Source organism: Helobdella robusta (assembly GCF_000326865.2).
Source record: "Helobdella robusta unplaced genomic scaffold HELROscaffold_40, whole genome shotgun sequence".
NCBI classification, from domain to species: domain Eukaryota; kingdom Metazoa; phylum Annelida; class Clitellata; order Rhynchobdellida; family Glossiphoniidae; genus Helobdella; species Helobdella robusta.
This window is the reverse complement of record NW_008704903.1, coordinates 1,274,043-1,299,042: the sequence shown is the minus strand read 5'-3', so window position 1 is coordinate 1,299,042 and position 25,000 is coordinate 1,274,043. Positions and strand designations below refer to the sequence as shown.

General features: G+C 35.5%; 6 protein-coding genes across 6 annotated transcripts in view; 1 reads left to right on the top strand and 5 right to left on the bottom strand.

The window, feature by feature from the left end:
- HELRODRAFT_192968 (hypothetical protein) overlaps nt 1-760 on the top strand; it is a gene marked incomplete at its 5' end in the record, with an annotated part of 3,884 nt that extends 3,124 nt beyond the window's left edge. The window contains 2 exons of the mRNA XM_009025222.1: nt 1-18; nt 461-760. The exon at nt 1-18 is cut by the window's left edge and continues 91 nt beyond it. Of these exons, the coding sequence (XP_009023470.1) occupies nt 1-18; nt 461-546 (104 nt within the window). The 3' untranslated portion in view covers nt 547-760. The remainder of the gene's footprint in view (nt 19-460) is intronic.
- A 159-nt stretch (nt 761-919) lies between these two features.
- On the bottom strand, nt 920-3,627 carry HELRODRAFT_177007 (hypothetical protein; the record flags this gene model as incomplete). The annotated part of the gene is made up of 7 exons (XM_009025221.1): nt 920-1,023; nt 1,667-1,864; nt 2,220-2,347; nt 2,468-2,538; nt 2,671-2,870; nt 3,080-3,216; nt 3,533-3,627. 7 exons carry the CDS (start codon nt 3,625-3,627, stop codon nt 920-922), a joined length of 933 nt encoding a protein of 310 aa, XP_009023469.1.
- A 1,617-nt stretch (nt 3,628-5,244) lies between these two features.
- On the bottom strand, nt 5,245-6,246 carry HELRODRAFT_177006 (hypothetical protein; the record flags this gene model as incomplete). Its single annotated transcript, XM_009025220.1, has 3 exons — nt 5,245-5,337; nt 5,541-5,683; nt 6,024-6,246. The coding sequence occupies 3 exons, from the start codon at nt 6,244-6,246 to the stop codon at nt 5,245-5,247; spliced, it is 459 nt and encodes a 152-aa protein (XP_009023468.1).
- Nucleotides 6,247-7,961: 1,715 nt separating this feature from the next.
- HELRODRAFT_177005 (hypothetical protein) lies at nt 7,962-15,220 on the bottom strand (the record flags this gene model as incomplete). The annotated part of the gene is made up of 21 exons (XM_009025219.1): nt 7,962-8,149; nt 8,369-8,551; nt 8,730-8,915; nt 9,122-9,304; nt 9,409-9,591; nt 9,725-9,907; nt 9,984-10,166; nt 10,324-10,506; nt 10,709-10,891; nt 11,212-11,397; nt 11,649-11,831; nt 11,898-12,080; nt 12,167-12,349; nt 12,538-12,723; nt 12,868-13,050; nt 13,134-13,316; nt 13,476-13,658; nt 13,895-14,077; nt 14,316-14,498; nt 14,678-14,860; nt 15,022-15,220. The coding sequence occupies 21 exons, from the start codon at nt 15,218-15,220 to the stop codon at nt 7,962-7,964; spliced, it is 3,873 nt and encodes a 1,290-aa protein (XP_009023467.1).
- Nucleotides 15,221-15,321: 101 nt separating this feature from the next.
- Nucleotides 15,322-17,901, bottom strand: HELRODRAFT_177004 (hypothetical protein; the record flags this gene model as incomplete). The annotated part of the gene is made up of 8 exons (XM_009025218.1): nt 15,322-15,533; nt 15,684-15,866; nt 15,974-16,156; nt 16,510-16,698; nt 16,898-17,077; nt 17,191-17,282; nt 17,612-17,759; nt 17,862-17,901. 8 exons carry the CDS (start codon nt 17,899-17,901, stop codon nt 15,322-15,324), a joined length of 1,227 nt encoding a protein of 408 aa, XP_009023466.1.
- A 5,402-nt stretch (nt 17,902-23,303) lies between these two features.
- HELRODRAFT_177002 (hypothetical protein) overlaps nt 23,304-25,000 on the bottom strand; it is a gene marked incomplete at both ends in the record, with an annotated part of 4,293 nt that continues 2,596 nt past the window's right edge. The window contains 2 exons of the mRNA XM_009025217.1: nt 23,304-23,345; nt 23,662-23,746. Coding sequence (XP_009023465.1) covers nt 23,304-23,345; nt 23,662-23,746 — 127 coding nt within the window. The remainder of the gene's footprint in view (nt 23,346-23,661; nt 23,747-25,000) is intronic.

Sequence of the window (25,000 nt, the reverse complement as noted above, 5' to 3'; positions counted from 1 at the left end):
ACTTCAGCCATTACATAGGTTGTTTTTGTCTTTCGGCAGGGTAAAATATTTCCACAATCCGCAAATCTACAATTCACAATCCACAATTCGCAATTCGCAATTCACAATTCGCAATTCACAATTCGCAATCCACAATTCGTAATTCACAAATTGCATTTTACTGTGACTTTTGTATTTCAGTGTTTTGATTGGTTTAGTGTTGTTTGTTTGCATGTATTTATTCAGTCTGTCTGTATGTTTGTTTGTTGATATGGTTTGTAGTGTTTTGGTGTGTGTTATGTTTAACATCGTATCGTATGCTGGTCTGGTTTTCACCATTCGATTTTTGGTTCGTTCATTCGTACGCTCATTTGTTCGTTCGTTCGTCCGTATGTTTGTTCATTAATTCATTTTAAATAAACAAATAATCCATTCATAATTGATTAATTGTTGAAAATATTGATTTATCTTTTTTAAACAGAAGTGGAAGGAAGTTCGTTGAAGTTGAAATTCAATGGGAGCAAGTTGCCAATATCAACAACATCGTCATCGTCATCATCAGAATGAATGAACGAACGAATGAATGAATGAATGAAGGAAAGAAGGAATAAATTAATGAATGGATAGATAAATGGATGAATGAATGGATGAATGATGAAAAAATTGTAAGCAAATGACTTGGATTTAGCTAATCGTTTGCTCTTGATAAATAAGAAAAAAAATAAGGATGAACAATTTTAAGATGAGAACAAAATAAAATGTACAAAAATGCTTTAAAAAACTTACCTCACTCATTAAAATACCTCCAAAAGTTTACGCCTACCAATCAAAATTTAAATAAATCTCTCAAAACCAATCAAAATTCAATAGCTCCACCCCTAATTTCAATCCAGCCAATCAGAGTATAGAATAGACTCTTAGAAGCCCCCAATCCGGTCAATCAGAGCATAGAATTGACTCTTAGAAGCCCCTCCTGGACCATGGATACTGCCAAAGCACCGTCTTTCTTCCACATGCGGCCATATATCAAAGCCCTATTGCCCTCTATGGAGGATGAAATAAAATTGTGAATAAAATAAAATTATTATAATTATTAATGATATTATGTTGATAACATAATATCAATAATATTTAATAAAAATAATTATTTTTATTATTATTGTTGTTGAGTTTATGGTAGAAATGCAAAAAAGAATGTTCCTACAATCTTAAATCCTTTTCATTCACATAGTGGCTCAAAGTTTTACTCATTCGTTTATTCATTCAAACTATTATTCTCACATTCATTCATTTATTCATTCGTTCGTTCGTTTGTTCCTTCATTCATTCATTCATTCATTCATTCATTCATTCATTCATTCATTCATTCATTCATTCATTCATTCATTCATTCATTCATTCATTCATTCATTCATTCATTCATTCATTCATTCATTCATTCATTCATTCATTCATTCATTCATTCATTCATTCATTCATTCATTCATTCATTCATTCATTCATTCATTCATTCATTCATTCATTCATTCATTCATTCATTCATTCATTCATTCATTCATTCATTCATTCATTCATTCATTCATTCATTCATTCATTCATTCATTCATTCATTCATTCATTCATTCATTCATTCATTCATTCATTCATTCATTCATTTATTCATTCATCCATTCATTCACTCACTGACCGTATCTGGGGCAGAGACTTTCATAGAGCATCCAATCATCAATCAAAAAATCGCAATGGAACCAAAGGCTATGGTCTAGGGAACACATCATGGTGGGGTAAAACTGACCCCAGGGCAACTTAATGAGGGCCGTCTGCAGTAGGTAGGAGTCGGATATGTAGCCCGCTAACCAGCGGTGGAGGTTCTGTTTTTCTGGGTCTGTTTGTGTGTGTGTCTGTATGAGAGTGAGAAAGAGAGAGAAAGAGAAAAAGAGAGAAAGAAAGAGAAAGCGAGAGAAAGAGAGATTATTAAATAACTTCTTAACTTGAACTTAAAATTTGCAATTTACAATAATAAAATACCAACAAACCAAACGTCAATCAATCGACTAACTGACCGATCAACCAACCAGCCAGCCAACCAGCCAACCAACCAACCAACCAACTAACCAACCAACCAACCAACCAACCGATCAACCAACCAGCCAGCCAACCCACCAGTCAATCATTCAATTAACCAGACAACCAACCAATCTTCGTCTTAAACTTGATCCAGTACATGGTACTCCTCTCACCACTCCTGCCCATATCTTCCATGAAGAAACTCATCCAGCTGTCGTCCACTGGCTTCACGAAGTACAATGACTCCTCTGTTATGTACTGGGATATGAATGCGCGCTGAAAGTCGGTCACTCTGTTATCTCTACAAAAAAAGAAAAGCAGAGAGAGAGAGAGAGAGTAAATTAGAGAAAGAAGAAAAGAGAGAAAGAGAGAGAGAGAGAGAAAGAGAGATTAAAACAAACAAACAAGCATACAACCGTACTTGAGAGTTTTCTTAAGTACTTCTTCGTACAAAGGCAAAGATTCAGGCGGTGCAACTTTTGGCATGGGAATCTTTGAGAGTGATGATGACGACGACGACGATTATTATTATTACTATTACTACTACTAATTACAACAACAATAATAATAATAATAATTAGTATTATTATTATTACTATTATTATCATGGTCATCACAACAGACTTGATGAAAATAAGCAAACTCTTCAGGCTTCTGATAGGACAACATACATGAAAAGATGTGTCGTCCGTTTTGAATGGCTTTGACCAGGCGAGTTGTGAAGGACCTGCCATCTCGAACCTTCTCCACGTGGTAAACCACTGGCTTCTGGTTGTCGCCTAATTTCAGAGAGTTAGTGTAATTAGGGATGTGGTTTTCGTGTGCTAATTTGAGTATTACCAAATGGCGTATGATGTTTATTCTTTCTCCTATCTCCTCTCTCTTTCTCTCTCTTTCTCTTTATCTCTCTCTCTCTCTCTTTTCCACCCTAACCCAACACACCAACACACACACGCACACACACATTCACACACACACATTCACACACACACATTCACACACACAACACACACACACACTCTCATACACATACCACTGAGAATGAAATATGTATGTACGCTGTGAATCATTCGGTCAGTTGCTACGGTCTGATCACTGGCTGCCATCGCCTGGCTAATTATTTGTCCCCCGTAAATACCAACTGACCGTGTCTTGCATGTATAAGTTGACCTTGTTATTATTTATACAGCTGTTATTATTATTATTTATATATAATTTATTTTATTATAGTTGTAATAATAGTGATTATTATTCGTATAATTAATTTTATTATATTTTGAATAGTTATTGTTATCCAGATAAATATTTTCTATAGTTGTTGACGATGAGTGATACAAAAACATGATGATACACATGATATGATTTAATCTAAGTAGAACTTAAATGATGAAATGACCTATGACCTATATAAGAGCTTCATCTGACCTATATATATATATATATATATATATATATATATTTATATAAAACACAGATTTGAACTGACCTATATATAAGTTCGTCGACAATCTCCAACTGCAATAAGTCATTCAGCTTTTGAGAGCTGAAGTTCAACTCTATAAAAGATCCACTAGTTGACATTTTTTAAATTATTTTACTGAAATAATTTACTGCAAATTAATTAATTAAACAATACACAAATATAGTTATAATTTGCAGCAGATAGATGATGTCATTAAAGTTAAATCCATTTTTAATCAATCAATTTAGTCATTGAAATTTAAAAAAAACCGCCAAGAACTCAATCAGTTACGTCATTCAAATTCAATCCAATTTAAACTCAATTAACGAGTCAATTAATAATTTAATTGATTTAATTTTAATATATTTTGTTTAAAATCTTGAGAGAAAATAAAATATAAATACATAGACGTATTTATTTATCACTCTTATAAAGTGTTAGTCGTTTATTCTGGAGTTATTTTACGTGAAAAATACTAACAATAATAACTATGTACACGATTATTATTATTATTATTATTATAATTAAGGTTATTATTGCTATTGTTATTATTAAATAGGATTTTATAATTATTTTATTATTAATATTTGGTATTTGGAGTTAGGAAATAAAAGGATTATTATTATTATTATTAGTTGTATATATTTATCAAACAAAGTTCAAGAGCGACAAGAGTTTGATAATCAGATTTCTAAATGAATGAGGAGTTTTTAATAGAAAATATTACATGTTAAGAATGACGATAATAACAATGATACATACGTACTTACTTACTTACATACTTACACACATTCATACTTACACACACACACACACACACACACACACACACACACACACACACACACACACACACACACACACACACACACACACACATATATATATATATATATATACATACATACATACATACATACATACATACTTGGATCAAACCACGAGAAATGAAGTTTGCAACTGAAGAAGTATTTCTGATAGCAGCAGAGATTAGAAAACAGCCAAGTATGAAGAGCTTGTTAGTGAGATGAAGCAACGTGAGTTAAGATGTTTGTTGTACACAGTTGAGGTCGGTGCAAGAGGTGTTGTTGGTTGTTCAGTGTACAGCTATTTAAAGAATTTGGGTTTGGCAGGTAAAAGACGATCGAGTTGTATGAAGAACATAGGACCTACAGCCAAACAAGCATTTTACTGGAAGTGGTTATGTTGGGAGAAAAAGGAATGCAAGTTAAAATAGCTAACAGGCGAGCTTGTGTCACGTAAGGCTTTCGATTACTCAACACTTATATGCATACATACATACATACATACGCATATATGTAATCTAAAATATTATGGTCTGATCATATTATTAATATCACATCATTTGTAAGCAAGAATATAAATGCATATAACACATTAAAATGGCAAAAATAGCTCTAATTCAAGTTAAGGATTATAAATATAAAAAGATATATAAAATGCATATAAACGTGGGTCTAACCAGACAGGGGAGGGTTTGGGACTGCCACCCTCTATAAAAATTCTCAATAATCTAATAATAATGCTAATTTAGATCGATTTAGCTACCTGAAATGGTAAATTTTAATAAATCTTTGGTATAAAACGACGTTTAGTTTTTTTTTTCAGATGAGGAATTTATAAAAAGGTACAAAGTGATTACTATATATGTGTGTATATTAGCATAAATTAACATAAATTATGCTAATGAGACCGTCCTTCAGTCGATCTTCCGATCACTTATCGACGTTCTTCAGCTCCCTGTAGAGTTGGTGGGCGGCACATTTCTCACAAAATGTCATGCACACGCAGTCCTTGCATACGCTGCCCTGTTATGTTATAATAATTTATTAATTTATTCACAAATGACGTCAGAAAATTTATGAATTGTCAAAGATTATCCGTCAAAACAGGCGGAAATCAGTCGAGGAGAAATGAGGATGGCGAAGAAAAATATATTAATATGACATCACCAAGATTATCATTTTTTAAGATAGTAATAAAAATTCAAAAATTAGCATACGACCCTGACCTTAATTCCGTGCTGTGCCCTCACTTTGGTTCTCAGGCTGTAGAGGAACCATGGGTAGCAGCAAATCGGCCCCAAGCAACATTCGTCGGTTTTAGCCGCTACTGAGCACAAGAAGCACGGGTAGCAGAAGAAGCAGTAAAGACCTTTGATGTTAAAGTTTAAAGGTTAAAGGTCATGGTGATACTTTGGTCTGTTGTCGGGGTGTTATCCTTTTGGTGATATGTTTCTAATGAGATGGCGTGACTGCTGATCGCTAGCGTTTGGTTTAGGCTGTTGTTTTTCACCAATGTTCCAATCGTTTTTTTTACAACATTAACGACAACCGAAAGCACCACCAACAGCAACAACGTCAACAACAACATCAACAACAACATCAACAACAACATCATCAACAACATCAACAACAACATCAACAACAACATCAACAACAACATCATCAACAACATCATCAACAACATCCAACGACAACATCAAAAAACTCACATCCGTTAACATCTTCACAACATGCGCATAGGCCGGTGCTCCAATCTCTGATGTTTTGAGGTTGTCCTTTTCTGTTATGCTCATGGTGACCATTATTATTTATCGTAAAATATTGTTGTTGTTGCTGCTGCTGCTGCTGTTGCTGCTGCTGTTGCTGCTGCTGTTGCTGCTGCTGTTGCTGGTTAAAATACATTGGTTGGGTGGTTATTGGGTTTATTGACATTTTGACGTTGTTGTTGTTGTTGTTGTTTGGAAGTAGCAGTAGTAGATGTTGTAGTCGCAGTAGTATTAGTAGTAATTGTAGTAATAATAGTTGTTGTAGTAGTAATAGTAGTTGATTTTCGACAAATAACTCTTTAATTTTTGTTTTTAATATTGGCGTTGAAAACGACGCTGATGCATTCTATTAATGTTATTGGTTAAGTAGAACAAATTTTAGATGCTATAATGTAAACTAGCATTAACGTTTTAAAACTAGTTGTAGTATGCAGTAGTAGTAGCAGTAGTAGTAGCGGCAGTAGCAGTGTTTGTAGTAGCAGCAGTAGTAGCAGTAACAGTAGTAATAGCAGTCCAATAAATATAACTCCAAAAAATTACGTGCTAAAATAATTAGTCATTCTAAAATCATCAGCGATTGTTTGTCAAATAGCTGCCAATAAAAACCTATGAGGGAAATTTGTCGGGGTATACTTATTTGTTTTTACAATTTTTTCTTTTCGCATTTTCTCTCTCTCTCTCTCTTTCTTTCTCTCTCTCTCTCTTTCTCTTTTTTTTCCTCTCTCTATATATATATTAAATGTTTGTATATATATATACATATATATATATATATATATATATATATATATATATATATATATATATATATATTATATATACACATATATATATCATCTTTCATTCATTCATATTCATTCATTCATCTATCCATGCACTCCATTCATTCATTTTCTACCTATTCATTTATCCACCTTTTCATTTATCTATTCTTTCATTCCTTCATTTTTTCCTTCCTTCCTTCATTCGTTCATTCATTCATCTATGCATTTCATTTCATTCATTTATTTTCCATCCATCGATCCATCGATTATTTACATTGCTACCAAAGCAACACCAACATGGCTTCTTGTTTACATCGCAAGCCATCCTTGGTTACAAAAGCCAAATAAAAGTTTTAATTATTATTATTTATTATTATTATCGTTGTGTTTGTGGTGGTTCTCGAAGCAAACTATAGTTCAATTTTTAAGCTGAAACGGTAAATTATGCCGGTAGTCAGAAGTAGTAGATAGTTTTTATTATTTTAAATATTTTTGTTTTGCTTATAATTAAGCTACTCGATTCAGAGTTTGGTATTTTTTTGGCTTCTTTGCTGTAGTGATGAAGAAAACGCGTAAATAATATTTTAAACAATATTTTATTTCTTCATTTCGTTACTCACTTAATCATGTTTCTCTTAATTCATCCATCTCATTCATTCATTTTTTCATCTATCTATCTGTCTATCCATCCATCCATCCATCCGTCTATACATCTATCTTTTTATTTATTTATTCTTTCGTTTAATGAACAACAAAAGTCGGTTTTTTTAGCGAATAGTTTATTATCGATTTGATAACGTTACGATTCTAACTATTCTTTCATTCATTCTTTCATCCATTTATATTTTTCTAACCATCCATTCATCTGTCCATCAACGTATCCATCCATTTGTTCATTCTTTTATCCATTCACTCATTCATTCGTCAACATCCATTCATCTATCTATCAATCTATCCATCTATTTATCCAACCAACCAACCAGCCACACCTTCAACTCTATGCACATCCAAATTTATTATTAATAACAGCCATAATAATATTAAATGTCATTAATTATGACGTCATAATTATTATTATTATTATCATTATTGATGACGTCATTTTCGGAATAATCCATCAGCGCTTCTTTCCATACTGAATCATTGGCGTTTTAGTAGTAGAAGTAGTAGTAGATCGACAACTTTTGCCCTCTTTGTAATGACCCAGACATTGACCTTTGATGGGCAGGCACTGACGATGGCGGGTGGTAATGTCAGGTCTTTCAGCCCCGCAGGTGCCCCAGGGTGTCCAGTCTGTCCATTTACCTAGAGGGGGTAAAATAGGGGGGAGGTTGGATAAAAAGGGCCAAATTTTACGAAAAGTTTTGTGATATGATTGCAAGACAGAAAAAAAATGATTGGAGAAGAAAATAAAAAAAAAACAAGAGTAACATCAATCCCACGAAACCACATGCACACACATACACAAACAAATACATACACATACACACACAAACAAACAAACACAAACAGAAAAATACTTACTACACTTAGTACAGGCGACAGATTTGTAATCCACAGAGGGCCCAACACAATCCATGCCCCCATTAGATGGAGGGGGGCTATCACATTTCCTGGTTCTCGAAAAGTTGTCCAATTTCGGATCGCTAGTGGGAGTGCGCGGGACTTCCGTCCAGGGTCCCCACTGGCCCCAAGATCCGTCTATGGCTGTTTGCGAGAAAGATAATAATGAAAAAAATGAGGGAGAAGTGAGTGGTTGATACAAGTTAGAAAAGTGATCCACCAGAAAAAGTTGAAGAGAGAGAGAGAGAGAGAGAGAAAACGATGTTGATAAAACAATTCATTTGAACTAAGCAACAGCAGTAACAACAAAGATCATATCTACCGCATATTGGCAGAGTAACTGGTTTCGATTCCGATCTACTTCCGAGACAATCCCAGCCGTCGTCACCGCTTGGCGCCGGATTATCGCAATTCCGGACTCTCGAAACGTACACCGGGCTATCCGTGTCGGTACAACTAACGGCCGTAGATGACCACCTTCCCCAGCTGCTCCAAGATCCGTTCACACCTGTGGAAAATTAGGGATTTTTTTTCATAAAAATCTGTCATTCATGATTGTGTTTTTACAAAACATTATATCTCATTCATGTATTTGCTTGAATTAACATCAGAACATTTTTAATAGTTAAAATAATAATAATAATATTTATAATAATAATAATTATTATTAATATTATTATAATATTAATATATATGTTTTCGTTGTTAACTTACTGCACATCGGTAAATACACCATCTTCGAATCGGTGCTGTTACCGTAGCACGGCAGTCCCGAACCGACCGGAACCGGATTGTTGCACAGTCTGGACCGGGAAACGTATACCGGATTTCCCCCTGGGTTACAACTAACCGATGGAGCTGACCACGGGGACCAACTGCTCCAAGCGCCATCTACACCTTAAGTATTTTTAAAAAGTTATTGTTATTATTATTATTATTGTTATTATTTTTATTATTATTTTAAATGCAACTGTCGACATGTTAAGGACTGCATGACTTACTGCAGTCCGGGACGTGAACGTATTTAACTTCCTTCCTCATACCAGGGCACATAGAACCGAAACCAACCGGTACCGGATTGTTACATTTCCTGACTCGAGATACCGATACCGGTTGTCCGTTGCTGCTGCAAGTAGCTGAGGCTGTGGTCCACTGCGACCATTCACTCCAGCCCCCGTTTATACCTTTTTGAATTTTTCAAATAGGAAGAAATATATTTTATTAATTATAATAATTAAATGAACGAATCAATAAAAATGTTTAATTTGACGATATTTCATTCGAGACAACGAAACTACCGACAGAACCGTAACTAACTGCACTTCGGTACATCAACGGATTTTGTTTCGGCGCTCTCTCCATTGCAGGGCAGCCCATCGCCAACAGGAGCCGGATTGTTGCACATCCTCGTCCGGCTCACATACTCCGGTTTTCCGGTCATGGTACAACTAATGGAGACTGCGGACCACTGAGACCAAGAGCTCCACGCCCCATCAACAGCTGCAGTTCATCGTACGAAATTGTTTTCGTAATAAAAAACCAGATACGTCTAGCGAAAGAGATGAAATCTACTAACCACAAACTTGCATTTCGACCGGTTTCGTGTCGGTATTGCTTCCCACGCACGGCTGTCCATTACCGGATGGTGTCGGATTGTCGCACATTCTTATTCTAGAAACGGATACCGATTCTCCATTTCCGGTGCAACTAACGGCTGTGGAGGACCACCGCGACCAGGGACTCCAGCCCCCATTAACGGCTTTCAAGGAAACGATGTGCGTTAGTTACATTATTTCACAAATTGGCTGAGTTTTTAAATCAAAGCTTATTAAATATAAATCACAAAATGAATAAAATTTACTGTCAAGGGTAATTTAGATTGAACGAACAATTAGTAAAAATGTTTATTGACTGACCGCATCTAGGCAGGGAGGTTTGTTTGCTATCCGTATTGCTGCCAAAGCAGGGCTGACCATTTCCAACAGGAGTGGGATTGTTGCATTGTCTGGTCCGTATGACTGTCTCCTGGTTCCCTGTCATCGTGCATGTGATCGCCACCGACGACCACTGCGTCCACACGCTCCAGCCACCGTTGACGGCTGTTCATTAAATTTATGGTAAAAATAGGTTGGGTGTAAAAATTTTTTTTTTTAAATTCAACCAACAACTCAAATTTTTTTTAAAAAGATGGCATATAAATAAATTTTTATTAATTTACCGTCACATTTGATTATTAAATTGATTTTCTCTTGAAATAATTAAACTACGTAATAAATATTCAACTTATCATATCTCACTAACGACATATAGGCATAGAGACAGATTTGCTCTCAGTGTCACTCCCCTGGCAGGGCAGACCATCAGCAGCGGGGGCTGGATTGTTACACTGCCTCGTTCTGCTGACCATCTCTGGAGTGCCACTCATGCTACACGTCATCGAAGGCAGTGACCACTGCGACCACTGGCTCCAACCGCCGTTCACGGCTATGGTGAATTAGTGAATGAATTTAATTGATTAGTGAATGAATGAGTGAATGACTTAATATAAAATTGAAAAAATAAATGAATTAGAAAATGTTTCAAGTTAATTTTCAAACTATAAATAAACACGAACAAAATCCGTTTAGCGAGTAAAAAATAATTTACCTCTGCCGAAATTATTGTTAAACTGTCTAATGATTTAAGAAAATTTCTTAAAGAAGCAAATCGTTACGTAAGAAATGTATATGAAAAAGCTGGAAACACATTTTATTCGTTCTGCATTTCAAAAATTTAATTAAAAAAACATCGCGTAACTGACATACCACACATTTTGATGGAGACAGTCTTCGAATCCGTATCACTGCCGACGCAATACATGCCGTCGCCAGTGGGAGTGGGATTGTTACACAGTCTGGTCCTGATCACCGTCAAATCCTGGCTCCCACCTATGCTACATGTGATGGTAGGGCTGGACCATGGACCCCACATACTCCAACCTCCATTCACCGCTGGAATTAATTTTATTAATTTTGAAGTATTTCAAAAAAAAATATTTAGAATCTGTCCTCGAAATAATTATTCAGTCATCGATATGAAACGTTTTAAATAGTTTATTAGTAGCAAAACCGTTTAACTTTTGACATTTCTCTACAACCGAAATAATAAATTCGTAATTAAATTTACAAAACATTGTTAACACGTTGGTTGAAGACATCTATGTATAGATTATGATAGAACTTTATCAGCTATTCTAACTAACGACAAATCTTCATTGGCACCATCTTTGTCTCGGTGTCACTCCCCTGGCAGGGCAGGCCATCAGCTGCGGGGGCTGGATTGTTACACTGTCTCGTTCTTCTGACCATCTCTGGAGTGCCACTCATGCTACATGTCATCGAAGGTAGTGACCACTGCGACCACTGGCTCCAACCACCGTTCACCGCTTCAAATATTATTTAGTCTTATAGAAATGTAAAAAAAAATGAAATAAAATTTGCTCTCAACTTACGGCACATCTTCATAGGAACAGATTTCGTCTCGGTATCGCTACCAATACACGGTATTCCATCACCGACCGGTGTGGGATTGTTGCACATCCTTGACCTCGTCACGTACACTGGACTGCCGCTCGCGGTGCACGTGACGCTCGTTGGCGACCACAGCGTCCAACTGCTCCAGGCTCCATTTACAGCTGAAAATAGAGACAGGTATCTTAAATAATTATTCAACTTTTAACGATTCATGGAAATCTGTGCAAGAGGTGACCAACTAACTAACCACAGATAGGAGTCTCGACAGATTTCGTCTCGGTATTGCTACCGGGACAGGGCGATCCGGATCCGAGCGGAGCAGGGCTGTCACACATTCTTGTCCGAGTTACCATTACCGACTCTCCGTTTGAAGTGCAAGTGACAGTCGGAGATGACCAGCGAGACCAAGAACCCCAGGCTCCATTGACCGCTTTGGTACGTAAGTGCGAGTGCGTACGAAAAATAATTAGGCAACTGATTCAGCCATCAGTATGGAATTTTTAAATGTTATATATTAAGTTTTCAGTTCATTCATCGAAGATTTTTATATAGTAACTTAGTTTTGTTTACAGTTCAGTTAAAGCCTGATTAATTAAAAAATTAAGAGCGCCAACTGACCACATCTCTCAACGTGAACGGTCTTCGAATCCGTATCGCTGCCGACGCAATACATTCCATCTCCAACCGGAATGGGATTGTTACACAGTCTCGATCTCGTCACCGTCAGATCCTGGCTCGCACCCAGGCTACATGTGATGGAAGGGCTAGACCACGGACCCCACATACTCCAACCTCCATTCACGGCTTTAAACAATTTTCGTTTATAAAAACTAATCAGGCTAAAATTTTTAAATTTTGCTTTTTAAATATTGTTACAAGTGATGTCGTTCTCCATCTCGCCATATTTAAAATTTTCAAGTTTCATCTAAAGCAACAACGTCAACTAACGACATCTTGGCATGGGGACGGATTTGCTCTCAGTGTCACTCCCCTGGCAGGGCAGGCCATCAGCTACGGGAGCTGGATTGTTACACTGCCTCGTTCTGCTGACCATCTCTGGAGTGCCACTCATGCTACACGTCATCGAAGGTAGTGACCACTGCGACCACTGGCTCCAACCGCCGTTCACCGCTACAAATTAATTACACAAGTTTTTTTTAATAAATTGCTTATTCAACTTGTTGTGACAATACCGACAATCTCAAACCACTAACCGCAGACTGGCAAATCTACCGTTTTCGTATCGGTATTGCTACCGGAGCAAGGTGCTCCGCCAGCGGATGGGGCCGGATTATCGCAGGATCGAATCCGAGAAACCGAGATCGATTCGTCATTTTGAGAGCAACTAACAGCCGCAGACGACCATTTTGACCAAGTGCTCCAAGCCCCGTTGATGGCTGTGAATCGAGATTTTGAAAATTTAACTTTTCTTCTCACGACTCATTTTGTTAGTTGCTAATAATTAATATTAAAATTATCATAAATTTTATATCACACACTCTACATTAATGGTCAGGTGTAATTTTTTACTTGGATCTTAACAAATTTAAGCTGACCGCATCTAGGCAGAGAGGTTTGTTTGCTATCCGTATTGCTGCCAAAGCAGGGCTGACCATTTCCAACGGGAGTGGGATTGTTGCATTGTCTGGTCCGTGTAACTGTCTCCTGGTTCCCTGTCATCGTGCATGTGATTGCCACCGACGACCACTGCGTCCACACGCTCCAGCCACCATTGACGGCTGAAAAATTAGTTATTTAAATCATAAGGCTGGACGCTCTTGTTTATATGAAAATGAAAAAATTTAAAATTTTAATGAAGAAATAATTCTCAATTTTTACCGAGCAGCCACACACAGATACCAAATGAATAATATTCAGTGAACAGCAAGTAGACACAAAAAACATTACCTAAATTAAGCATAGCATAGCAACACAATTTAGCTGACAACAAATGAAAGTATTGAAAATCACTAACGACATATAGGCATGGGGACGGATTTGCTCTCGGTGTCACTACCCTGGCAGGGCAGGCCATCAGCTACGGGGGCTGGATTGTTACACTGTCTCGTTCTGCTGACAATCTCTGGAGTGCCACTCATGCTACACGTCATCGGAGGTAGTGACCAGTGCGACCACTGGCTCCAACCACCGTTCACCGCTTCATTTCACAATTTCAATTAGTCACAATTTGATGAAAATATATGGTCGATTTTGGATGGAGTAATGGTAAATATTTCTATTTTTGCAGCGTTCAGATTCTAAGGCACGTTAAACGCTTCAAAAAGAATATTTGCACTAATTGTATTCGAGTACTTTGTATTTATCGCGAAATAAAATTTTGTAATTTAATTAAAATTAAATTCACTCCAAAACAGAATTTTCATTTGCAATCTTACAGCATCTTGGTAGGGAAACCATCTTGCTATCCACATCACTGCCGGAACATGGCATGCCATTAGCTACAGGAGTGGGATTGTTGCACTGCCTCGTCCGGCTGACCGCCTCTTGATTTCCGGTCGTTGTACACGTGGCAGGGGGAGATGACCACTGAGACCACTGGCTCCAACCCCCATTAACAGCTGTCAGTGGGGCAAAAATTGTTTTCATTGAAGATGGTCATTTCAAGTCATATAAGAAATGGACTCAACAACAGCAATCGCGAACTATATTTCAATTCTCGTGATAATGAAAAAAAATTTCGTCAACTTCCTAATTACTTAAGTTGCAATGTTTACAAAATAAAATTCAAATCACTAACGACATCTTGGCATGGGGACGGATTTGCTCTCGGTGTCACTCCCCTGGCAGGGCAGGCCATCAGCTACCGGGGCTGGATTGTTACACTGTCTCGTTCTGCTGACAATCTCTGGAGTGCCACTCATGCTACACGTCATCGAAGGCTGTGACCATTGCGACCACTGGCTCCAACCGCCGTTCACCGCTGTGGTGAATTAGTGAATGAATGAATGAATGAGCGAACGAATGAATGAGATTCTTTCTGTCAACACATCAAATTCATCAAAGTATCCATCATTATCATTCACATTACCTACAAACTGAAATGTTGAAATTCAAAATGTGAAATTAATAATACGCGCTTACGACATCTTGGGAGAGTAACTGATTTATTATCATTAGGATTGCCAACGCAGTACAAGCCATCTCCCACAGGAACCGGATTGTTGCACGCCCTGGATCTTGTTACGTATTCCGGATTGCCTGTAACCGTGCAAGTCATTGGAAGGGTTGACCAGGCTGTCCATGCTCCCCACTGCCCGTCCACAGCTGCGTTGAATATCATTGTATGCAGACTGTATTAAGTTGTATATGTGGTATATATACATAACATTTATATAGCGCTCTCTTTATTATTACGCAGCTGGTGGTACATACATTTTATAATTAGATAATCGTGTATGAAAGACACGTACAACATCTCGGCAGGGAAGTTTGTTTGCTGTCCGTGCTGCTTCCGGAACATGGCATTCCGTCAGCGACGGGAGTGGGATTGTTGCATTGCCTGGTCCGTGTGACCGTCTCCTGGTTCCCTGTCATCGTGCACGTAATCGCCACCGACGACCACTGCGTCCACACGCTCCAGCCACCGTTGACGGCTTCAAATTGTCATGTAAAAATCATTTAAACAATTAAAACAGAGAATAACATTTTTTCATTCGAATGTCTTTTCAATCTTAGCGTTAACTTTGAACTGTTTTTTTAAAAATGCATCTAAAAGAGAAACAAATTATATGTAATGAACTCACGGCAAACCGGAGTTTCGACCGGTTTCGTGTCGGTATTACTACCGGTACAGGGCATGCCGCCAGCCGATGGTGCCGGACTGTCGCACGATCTAATTCGAGATACGGTCACCGAATCTCCGTTTGGGGTGCAACTAACGGCCGTGGATGACCATCTTGACCAAGAGCTCCATACGCCGTTCACCGCTTTTCCGTTCGCATTTAATTTTAATTTAATTCAATTTAATTTTAATTATTATTTATTATTTTATTTATTTTATTATTATTTCTGAACTTGTCGCTCATCCACTTACGGCATTTCGGAAGAGGGTACTGCCTGCTCTCCATGGCGTCTCCTGGACAGGGCATGCCATTCCCAGAGGGGGCCGGATTGTCGCAGTCCCTACTACGGTAGATGGTAGCTGGATCGCCATTTTGATTGCAGGTAATGGATACGGATGACCAGCGAGTCCAAGCTCCCCAAGATCCGTCTACACCTTCACACGTGTGTGTGTGTTTGTATGTGTTTATATATGTGTGTTTGTGTTTGTGTGTGTATGTTTGTATCTGTTTGTATCTGTGTGTTTGTTTGAGTGTGTGCGTGTGTGTGTGTGTGTACGTGTGTTTTGTTTGTTTATCGGCAGAGAAATATTCATTACTTTATGGTTAGTTACCCAAAACAAATCTAACGAAATTAAATTTCTTGAATGGGAGTTATAACGATTTAGTTAATAATTTTTGTTAGAAAAATAAGACAATAAAAACAAACTAATATAACCGCAGATTAAACAAGCAAACAAAAAAAATTACCACTACAAGTAAGCAACAAAAACCCCGAAAAAAAACCAACCACACAAGGGCAACTCAGCGGGCTTGCTTTCACTGTTACTTCCAGGACACGGAAAACCAGAGCCGGAGGGTGGAGGGCTGTCGCAGACCCTTGTGCGTGTAACGTAAACTGGCGGGTCCCCTGACGATGCAAGGCAAGTGACCCCCGCGGTGGACCAGCGAGACCAAGAACCCCACGTTCCGTTGATACCTAGCAGAGTGGTGGCGGAAAATTTGGATTGAAATCTTTTTGCAAAATAAATTCCGAGTTGTTAGATTGTCGTTATTTATATGAGTCGATCGACGATAACTTTAAAATTGAGTTACTGATTTTTGTAAAACAATGACGAATTATATAATAGATGTATTTTAACGAATGAAAAAGAATTAAAAGATAGAAAAAACCCAACAACAAATAGGAAGAGGGATAGGCTTATTCTCGACGACATTTCCTTCGCACGATGGGGCATCAGCGTCCCCTAAATCCAGGCAATCCCTAGACCGGGATACGTAGGCGGGTCTGCCGTCTGACGAACAAGTCACTGTGGCCGTTGACCATTCTGACCAATCACCCCAAGTTGGTTCTGTTACTGATATGTGTGTGTGTGTGTGTGTGTGTACTACTACTGCTGCTACTACTACAACTACTGCTACTACTGTTGCTGCTGCTGCTTCCACTACTTCTACTACTAAAAATGCTTACTAGAGGGTGGTCCGCCCCCACCGGAGCAAGGGATCAAGTCACACTTCCTTATGATCCGATTCTTACCAACGCAATTGAATTCCGGATCTGAGCTGTTGTTTTGTTATTGTGTGTGTGCGTGTGTGTGTGTGTGTTTATTTAATATAAAAGTAGTAGCAGTAGCAGCAGCAGCAGTAGTAGCAGAAGTAGCAGCATTAGTAGGAGTATTAGTAGTAGAAGTTACATAAAATATTTATATTATGTGCTTTCACAATTTCTCGTTTTCAAAAAATTTGAACTATAAACTTCGATGCCAGTACAATATAAGCTGTAACGCTAGCAGCAGCATATGTGGCTGTGCCAGTAGTAGTAGCAGCAGCAGCAGCAGCAGTAGTAGTAGTAGTATTAGTAGAATTAGTAGTAATTTTACTCTTCCAAAAACTTTAACAAATATTGGGCTATTGTTAACCGATCAAGACACTCTCTAGTCCTATGTGAGATAGCCACACCACACGTTTTATCGCAAGCTGACCAATCGTTCCAGGCACTCCAGCCGATATTGTGGACACCACCGTCTGCCACATCGGCCACTAAAAGTAGTGGTGGTGGTGGTGATGAAGAAGATGATGACGACAGTTAAGATGATGAAGATGAGGAAAATAAAATATGATCAATTCTATACGAAGACTTACTTGCCAGCATGAATGCCGTCGAGATGAACAAAAACCTCATATCTATAATTTTACAATGATAATAATAAACATTATTATTATTATTATTATTATTATTATTATTATTATTATTATTACAATTGTTATTATTACTACAGTGAAATAAAAATTACTTGACCAACCTCTGTATTTCTGTATCAGCAGACTTCCTTTAGATTAGATATTTTAACGTTATGAAGAAGTTCTTCTATTATATAATTAATTAATTAGTTAATTTGATAAATTATTATATATAATTATTAATTAATATTAATAATTATATTAATAGTATTAATAATTATTATATAAATAATTAAGGTTTATTTGAAAACATAAAGTTTCCAATGCCAAGAGCGAGTTTCATCTCTTTATATATACATTTTTCTCGATTGCTGTAATCAAACTTTCAAAAAAATTTAAGAAAAAATACATACAAAAAACATACATACATATACATACATACATACATACATACATACATACATACATACATACATACATACATACATACATACATACATACATACATACATACATACACACATATACACATAAACATACATGTACATACACACTAACATACGAACACACACACACACACACACACACACACACATACACACAAACATACAAGTACATGCATACAATTTTAATTAAATAACTTCTTGTAAAAATAATTTTTATTCAATTAAGCCCGCATTGATTTATCCTTCGAAGTATCGACAACCAAATTAATTAACTTTTAACTTCTGGTTAATGATATTCGCAGTATTTTTAAAAATATATTATAATAATAGTATCATATAATTATTATTATTTGTAATTTGTGTTATTATTATTATTATTATTATTATTAAAATTATTATTATTGAATTAATTATTTTTATAATTTCAAAATTAATTTTTTCTACGTTGTTATAAAATAACTTAGTGTATATATATATATATATATATATATATAAATATATTTATTTATTTATCTATTTATATGTATGTGTGTGTGAGTATATGTGTGTGTTTGTGTATGTGTATACGTGTCTGTTTTTGTAGTAAAGTGTACAACAAGTTTGTTATTATTATTCATAATTTTGGTATAATAAAAAAATAATTGTTCTATCATATTAATTGTCTTTGTTTCAGTGTAGCCATAATTAATTTTTGAACGTTCGAAACTAACGATGCTTTTAAAAAGCAAATAACAACAACAACAACAACAATAATAATAATAATAACAATAACATTTATACTACTACTACTACCTACCTCTATACTACTACTACTACTACTACTACTACTACTACTACTACTACTACTACTACTACTACCTACTACTACTACTACTACTACCTACTACTATTACTACTACTATTAAAATCAATTAGATTAATAATGAAAATAACAAAATAGCACTAATAACAATAACAACAATAACAATAAAAACAATAATAGCAATTCTAAGTGACATCGTAACAGATGATAAATGAAAAATATTTGGTTCTCGTCAGAATAGAAATTAATAATTTTGCCGCTAAAATGGCCGCCAAAAAATCCGCCCATGACGTCAGAACGTTCGCCATTTCGGTCCAAAAATTTTGGGATAATTTTAAGGAGAGTAAGAGTAGTAGTTTTAGTATTAAGTATATTGCCTGTTGGGTTGTTGTCTGAAGAGCGAGAAAGTTTGTTGGTGTTGTTGCTGACGTTGTTGTTGCAGATGATGATGATGATATTGTTGTCGTTGAAGATGATGATGATGATGATGTTGTTGTTGTTGCAGATGATGTTGGTGTTGCAGATGATGTTGAAGAAATTGTTTCCGTTGTTGTTGATTTTAGTAGCTGGCTCGTCCAGTGCGATGAAGATAAATGGGCTAGATATTCTGCTGCTGTTGTTGTTGACAATTTTGTTGGAGTTTTTATTAATGTTGTTGTAGATGACGTTGTCGGTGACGTCATAATAGTTGTGGTTGACGAAATTGTTTTCATTGAGTTCGTGGGAAGTTTAAGAAAATTGTTGTCACTCTTAAACTGCTTTGATCGTTGTTTGTAGTACGGTTGTTGTTGTTGTTGCTGCTGTTGTTGTTGTTGATGATTATGATGCTGTTGTTGATGATAATGATGATAATGATGATGGGGATGATGATGATGATGATATAAATAAACAGGATGGAGGGAGCAAGAGCGAAAATGACAGAAAGGACAGTAGGGGTAATGATGATGAAGATGATGATGATGATGATGATGACGATGATGATGATGAGGATTAAGACAGTTCAAAGGAAAAACAAAATGGTAATGATTAGGCCGATTGAACGACCAAAAACGATCACAAAAAGAACCACCATAAAAATTACGATGACGATAATGATGATGACGAAGATAATGATGATGATGATAATGATTTTGTCGATGATGATAATAATGAGGATTATGATGACTAAGATAATAATGATGATAATGATTTTGTCGATGATGATGATTATGATGACGATGATGATGATGATGACGATGATGATGACAAAGATGGTAAAAAGTCCTTTTTCTTAAATTCTGCCTAGTACTACATCTTCGATACTTTACATTATAACTATAACAGTAATAATAATTATTATTAATATTATTATTATTACTACTATTACTGCTACTACTACTACTATTGCTGCTGCTGCTGCTGTAGCTGCTACTACTACTACAATTACTATTATTATTTTTCTTATTGTCGATGTTATTAATTAACAATGACGATCTAATGCATTGGATTTTATAATTAGAATCTATTGAACATGTATAATTGTTATAATAATAAAAATAATAATAATTATAATGATGATAGTGATGGTGATGATGATGGTGGTGGTGATGACGAAGATGATGGTGATGATGATAGAAGTAATGATGATGATGACGATGATGGTGGTTTAGAATTGCGGCAAAATGATAAATATTCTTGCAAATATGATGATGAGGATGTTTGTTAACAAAATTTTGACGATGACGATGATGACCGGAAGGATGATGATGATGATTATTGATGGAAAAGTGATAATGGTGATGATGATGGTAATGATAATGATGATGGTGATGATGATGAAAGCTATGTTGATTTTTTTTTTGTAAGTTAAAAAAATTTGGTTTAAATAGAATGAGGTGACGATGTCTGCTTTTATGGAAGGAGGTATAATGATGATGACAAATATGACGGTGTTTATGGCAATTATTATTATTATTATTATTATTTTTACTATTATTATTATTATTGGTAGTAGTAGTAGTAGTAGAAGTAGTAGTAGTAGTATCTTTATGGCGAATTGTGGTACCGTAATCACAATCAGATAGGCACGTTTGCTGAGATGAACACAATTCTTGCTGCTGTGAGAGTGATCTTTCTCGAAAAAATCGCCATTTCTGTTGTGAAAACCACCATTTTTGTTGTGAGAACCGCCATTCTTTTTGTGAGAGCCGCCATTTTTGTTGTGAAAACCACCATTTTTGTTGTGAAAACCACCATTTTTGTTGTGAAAACCACCACTTTTGCCGAATGACACTTCCCAGAATCCATAATCCCTCTGAAAAATATAAATTCTCTATTCCTAATTCGTACCCGTCACCCGTTTTCGACCGTTTCCGTCGGAATAGGGATGTACCCGCTGTGTTGCAAAAATCCCCTGAGCAAAAACAGACAGACCCAATAAATTTTGCCGGCCATATGTAGGGCTTACTTGGATTTTGTACGCACCATGCTTTGTATTTGGGGTTCTTCAGTATGGGGTACTCTGGTATGGCTTTTGAGGTTGTTGAGGCTGCGTGTGCGTGTGTGTGTGGCGTGTGTGTGTGTGTGGCGTGAATGTGTGTGTGTGGTGTGTGTGTGTGGCGCGTATGTGTGTGTGTGTGCGTGCGTATGTATTTTGAAACGTGCGTGTGTGTGTTAGTTAAAAATATTGATAGATTGATTCTCAGAACCATTACTGTTTCGAATTATTTCTTTTTATTGCCATTAAGGTCATACTTATTGTCGTCATCATCATAATCGTCACAATATTCATCACCATCATCATTATCACCGTAATCATCATCATCATCTCATAATCATAATCATCATCATCATCTCATAATCATCATCATCATCATAACTACTTGATCTTCCTTCCGCCATTTCTTTACTCAGAGCACAGAGTGCGCCAATACAAGAGCTGATGTTAGCGAATGGAAAATCTTTCAGAAGAGCTAATTAAATTATAATATTTATTATAACTATTATAATTATTATAATTATAATAATTATGTTAACTATTATTATTATTATATTATAATTAACCTGGGCAAGGTTCACTTCTACTACCACAATTGTAGCACCTGTTATTCGCAAATGCCCAGTTAAATTTTACGGCCAATAGGATGAGAGTGTATGCAAGTCCTGTCATCTCATTGGTCAGTCATAACAGGGGTAGATATTGGTTTGAAAACTTTTATTGGTTGGAATAGATGTCAATGCTACTAATTTGAATGGTCGGTTTTGATTGGTCGGCTGGTACTCGGGCAAAGCGGTTCGACGATTTTGATTGGTTAGAAGTTATGGTAATATCCTTAATTTGATTGGCTGGCCTGGCTCTTATCTTAAATCTGAGGTCTCGATTTGTTTATTGACATCTATTATTGTTATTGTTTATGTTGTTATGATACGTCAAGGGAAAGATTAAAGATTTCAAAGTTGTTTTAGTCGGTTTTAGTGGCTATTATATATATTAAATTTATATTTATATGTATATATTATATTTAAATATATATATTTATTTAATTACATATAGGTAGTATCGTAACACGGGCGTTTAAAAGTAAAAGAGCTGAAGACTTTTATTCAGTGGAGATGAATCAGATTAAATACATAAGCCCAACGTATGATGAACAGTAATAATTATAATTTTGTTATAATTGTTGTTGTTATTATTATTATTATTATTGATGCCTGATTGAAAGAAAGGTAATTAGGTAGATGGAGGAATGAAGGTTCACCACCAAAAACTGCAATCAAAAAAATGGCAACTTCATTCTTCTATCTCGAAAATTTCTTTCTTTCAATCAATCAATCAACTAATAAATCAATCTAACTGTATTTATTGAATAATTAAATAAATAAATATATCATTCAGATAACTATTTCATTTATGCAGCGCTTGATTTATTAGCGTTCATATATTACGCCTGGGTTATCTTCATCGATTCATGTTTTTTTTTACCATCAGGCCACTGGAACCCTTCCCAAACGAAGGTGAGATTTGGGGTTTGGCCGTCATAAATCCACTGCAATAAAAATGTCTTTGATGCGCTTTTATGCATGATGATGATGATGCTGTCGATGAAAAGAGAGAGAGAAAGAGAGAGAGAAAGAGAGAGAGAGAGAGAGAGAGAGAGAAATAAAATATTAAAATATTTAAGGACTCATGAAAAGTTTCACTAAGTCGGACTCAATTTCCTGAAATAACAAAATAAAATTAAATTAAAAAATTCAAGTAATATGAATAAAAAGAAAACGGTTAATAATAATAATAACAAATAATATCAATAATAATAAATCAACATTGTTATTATTATTATAAAAATTTCATTCAAAAACTCCAATACTATAAACATTGGAAGAACGCCTTAGACAGTAGCGTTATATTTCATCCCCTTTGCCATGAAAAAATAAGGCACGAGAGAGAAGAAAGAAGAAGACTTAAAATAACCATAACGATAACACTAAATTATAATTTATAATAGCAAACATAATTATTACAAATAATTATAACCTTTGGGTTAACTTTAGGAGCGTAGCGTCGAAAAGGATGACCGTGCTTATCAATAAGGAATTTCGTAAAGTTCCATTTTATATTTCTGACAAATTTATTTTTTTTAGTTAAAATGAGATAAATTGGAAGCCACAAAGCAAATTATAAATAATAAATAATTAATAATAATAATAATTAATAATTATAATAATAATAGTAATATCATCACCCATCTTCTGAGTCTGGCAGAGTCATTTTCAGGTATTTGAACAAGGGGTGGGCTTTTTCACCATTCACCTCTATCTATCGTTGTTATCGTTACGAGTAGATTAATTGTTGTAATTAATTGTAATTATTCGTAATTAATTATAATTATTTGTAATTATACGTAATTATTTGTAATTAATTATAATTATTCGTAATTATTTGCAATTATTCGTAGTCATTTGTAACTCATACGTGATTATTCATAATAATTTGTAATTACTACTACTACTACTACTTCTTTTACTACTAGTGCTGCTGCTGCTGCTGCTACTGCTACAACAACTACTACTAATAATAATAATAATAACCTTGGAGAACACGTCAAAAGTTACGTGATATTTATCGTGGAGGAATTTTTTTATTTCACTCTCTGGCCAGGGCTCCTGGTGAGAATGATGAAGAAGAAGATGATGAAGAAAAAGAAGATGATGAAGAAGAAGATGATGATGATGAAGAAGTTGATCATAGTTATGATGATGATGGCGACCAAGAAGAAAACGATGATTGAAATAAAATCGCTTAATTGAAAGTAGACGAAAAAAAAATTTTGATTTTATACATCAGTCAATTTGTCAACCAACCAGTTAACAAAGCACCAATCAACTATTTAACCAACCATTCGGTAATCAACCAACCAACCAACCAACCAATCAGCCAGCCAGCCAGTCAACAACCAACCAACCAACCAAACAACCAGCCAGCCAGCCAACCTGATGAGCAAATTGATTGCACGGAAATACAAGAATTTTGAGTCCTTCCTTAGTTGAATATTTTTCATAAATCGTTTGCAGTTGTTTGTAGCTTTTATCTGTGATACCTCACTTACAAGCCACGTTCAGTATCAAACAAACGTGGTTTCTGTTGGATATTTATGATATATATATATGATATATATATGATATATTTATGATATATTTAAGATATATGTGATATATTAATGATATATATGATATATTTATGATACATATGATAAATTTAAGATATATATTATATATTTATGATATATATGATAAATTTATGATATATATATGATATATTTATGATATATCTATAATAAATATGATATATTTATGATATTTTATGGATATTTATG